Raw genomic sequence first — 3456 nt, 5'->3', positions numbered from 1 at the left:
TGGAGAACTCAAACTGATGCAACTAATGCAATGGCAAGAACACACGAAGTGGTCAAGTCCCTCACACTCAAATACCTTCACAAAAACAAAATCTATGGAGAAATATGAATTTAAGGCAATTTAGTGTATAAATTCAGGACTATAAATTCTTTTTTAGAGGATTCGGGAGTATAATTTCGAAAGTGGGATTTTCAGTAGGTTCTTTTATGAAGCCCTGTGTGCCAAGCTTCACTCTGGCCATCTGGCTCTGCTCCATGAGTCACAACTTTGTTTTCATATTACTCATCTCATGCAAAGCACCCCCAAGTTAGAAAGTTCTTGTTAACTTGCCTGAAAGCCAAAACCGACAGTTCACAGCAAGATTTATGCAAGGTTAAGATGAGTACTGAAAGTTTTCATGTGTGAAAGTACTCATCTCGTTGTACTCATCTCACAACACTCATCTTATAGGAGTAAACTGACACTTTTGACAGTAAAATTTACTCTGAATCTCTGAATCAAACTAGAAATGCCCACATCATGTTTGCAGTACGTACTCCTATTAGAAAATGCACAAGATCGGAACCTAAGCATAAGCACACTAAATCTGAGAATAGTTAACAGCAAACTTGAGTTGCTCCATACACACAGAACAATGCAAACTTGTGTACTTCTCGACTTGAGCAGTACAAAAAGAACACAACAATGTCACTCCTTGAGAAGACGGCGTACATTTTTCGTGCAGCGAGGTGGAGAAGATGCCATTGGGCTGGTTATTTGTCAGGGATGGTGCCGAACGTACTCCCCAAGGGCTGTTGAATCTTGTGTATTTAGATTCAAATAGAGGAACATGACACACACCAAAGGGAGCGCAGATAATGGAATGAAACTCAAGAATTTGGAACAGAGCTACGGGGAGGGGAAGAAAGACCTGATCTTGGATGGGGGAGATGCAGTTGTTGTGGGATTGGAGCTCCATTGCGGCTTGGAGGTCTTGGAGCTCCTAGTCATCCCTAGGCATCGGTGGAGTAGAAGTGGCGCTCCTGGACGCGCTCGCCGGCGGTCCTGCAGGCCCGCTGGTACACGCTGGCATACAGTGTCCGTGCATCGCCACCACCCGCTGCCGCACCGCCGCAAGCCATGGATGCAACAATTGATTTTTTTTTCCTTCTCCTGCTCTCCCCTCTCGACGGTGGGCCCAGGATTTGTGGTGGGGGCGACGAATCAACGGTAAGGGCAGGCACTGGACAAAGGTAGGGGAATGAGGGGGGTGTCGACAAAGGTCGACAGGGTTGGGACTGGCCGGGATCAGGACGGAGTTGGCCGTAGACGGTGGTGACGAAAAGGGGATGCGACATGAGAGGAAAGATGACTGAAGAAAGGAGTCCGGTTTGTGTCGGGAAAAACTAGAGGGAAGTTCTGTAAAAATGCCGTGACGACATGAATTTCGGGACATAGGGAGTATGATGATATGTGAGTGTACCCATTGTCACGACTAAATCTAACAAAAAACAATTTCAACTAAATCCTGAACAAAAGTGCCAACAATGAAAAGCGGCGCGGCAAGACGTGCAGACCGTTTCCAGTCTAAATCGGTCCTAGACATTCCTCAATTGCACAACCTTATTGCAAGTTTAATCCTGTGGTTATAAACTTAGATGTGAAGTAGATGTGAAATAGCAAAACTGTTTCAAAAATTACCATGAAATTTGTAAACTGAGAGAACAAAAAGAGGCTAGAACGAAATTTAGAGGATAAAATTATCAAACCCCCGCCTAATAATGTAACTAAAAGGAACGATCATACGTATCATGCATCTCTGGATCAAGTTACAACTATTTCACATTTTACATCGATTATTTCGAAATAAATAAAGTATTATAACATACATAAAGAATATTGATAGAAAAGAAAATTAAAATACTATTCCTTTGTTCCAAATGTGCACTTCTTTGTGTCACAACGTGGCACGATACTCGTTCTCCAGCTCGTCCGGCGTGGTGCGCGACCCACACGCCGACGGCGCACGGACGTGGCCGACCATGGCCACGCGCAGCGCCTCCTCCTCGTACGCCCGCCGCTCCATCTCCGCCATCTCCGATTTGCGGCGCTGGACGCTCAACATCGCCACGAGGACCAGCCCCAGCAGCACCGTGCCGCCGGCGCCCAGCGCCGCGCCGAACAATGCCAGCTTCCACTTGCTCACTTCCCCGTCCTCCACCACCGCATCGCCGTCGCCTACTCCGCCCAGGACGAGCGCGACGTGCCCTTGGTCCCTCAGGTGGCAAGTGTTGCTCCCGGCCTGCACGTCCGTCACGGCGACGCTGCCGTTTAGCCACACCGCCATGCAGAGCGGCACGACCCCTGGCTGGAGCGCCGGGACCGCCATTGAGAAGTTGACGCGGATGGCGGCGCCCGTGACGCGGACCTCGAGCGCGGCCGTGCCGTTGCGCGGCTCCAGGCCGTAGAACATGAGCCCGAGCACCGGTGACACGATGCGGTACCCGCCGCCCCTCGACGCGTACTCGTCATACACGGCCGAGAGGTTCCCCATGTTGACGCGAACGCCGAGGACGTGCGCGCTGGCACGACCGGCCACGACGAGCCCCCGGGGCACGGAGAACTCGCCCAACAGACGGACGCCGTGCCGCTTGAGGCTGCCGGAGCGGAACCGCGACACGCTGCCCTCGACGGCGGACAGGCTGCGCGGGAGCGAGAGCGGGTACGTGACGCCCGTCCGCCGGTGCTTCCCGTTGTAACACTCCTCCGCGGCCTGCATGATGACGTCGTCGATCAGGGCGGCGTCCTGCAGCTGCAGCGCGTTGCATGGCCACGCGAGCGCGACTATGGCCGCGGCGAGCATCAGCAGCACGGAAGCCTCGCGACTCAGGCCAGCGGTCGTCATTGCTGGAAATACAAGGAGCGGACAGCATGGGGACATTTTTGTTGGAGGAGCAAAAGCGAGCATGATGGCGACACGCAGCAAAGCAGAGCTTCTTTGCAATGCATGGCATTGACATTGTTCTCTTGTGAGAGCCGTGACTTGTGACTGAAGCATGGGCACGAGGTAACAACATGGCTAGGACGCCTGAACAAGGTCGATGGGGAGGATGGTACGTTAGTACGCCCGGGGAAGGCATGATAATGATGGTGGTGGAATGGTGCGGTGTATTATTACGTGCAACGGGCGCAAATGTAAGGGAGCGGTGTTAATTCAGTGGGACAGTCTCGGAGCACAGGCGCCTTGTAGGCTGTTGATTAGCCCCGGTGATGAGGGGACAGTAAAGCTTGCCACTTGCGAGACATGGGTTGGTGACGAAGGTTCTTGGCCTCTCCAAAGGAGTACCCATTCATGCCGGACTAGCAAGCTCTGCCGTTTGTCAAAGAACAAGCGAGGCCTTTTCTAGGAAACTGTACCGGCACTCCTCCCTGCAAGAGCGTGATCATCTTTGCTCTATGTATAAAAGCATGGTTAAT

The 3456-nt window shown here is 52.0% G+C and overlaps 1 protein-coding gene across 1 annotated transcript; it reads right to left on the bottom strand.

Annotated features, from left to right (window-relative positions):
- Positions 1-1755: 1755 nt before the first annotated feature.
- On the bottom strand, positions 1756-3016 carry LOC123430619. Its single transcript, XM_045114471.1, has one exon. The coding sequence runs from the start codon at positions 2945-2947 to the stop codon at positions 1937-1939; it is 1011 nt and encodes a 336-aa protein (XP_044970406.1). The 5' UTR covers positions 2948-3016; the 3' UTR covers positions 1756-1936.
- Positions 3017-3456: the final 440 nt, after the last annotated feature.

This window comes from Hordeum vulgare, chromosome 2H (genome assembly GCF_904849725.1).
Source record: "Hordeum vulgare subsp. vulgare chromosome 2H, MorexV3_pseudomolecules_assembly, whole genome shotgun sequence".
NCBI classification, from domain to species: domain Eukaryota; kingdom Viridiplantae; phylum Streptophyta; class Magnoliopsida; order Poales; family Poaceae; genus Hordeum; species Hordeum vulgare.
This window is presented reverse-complemented; position numbering and strand designations above follow the sequence as displayed.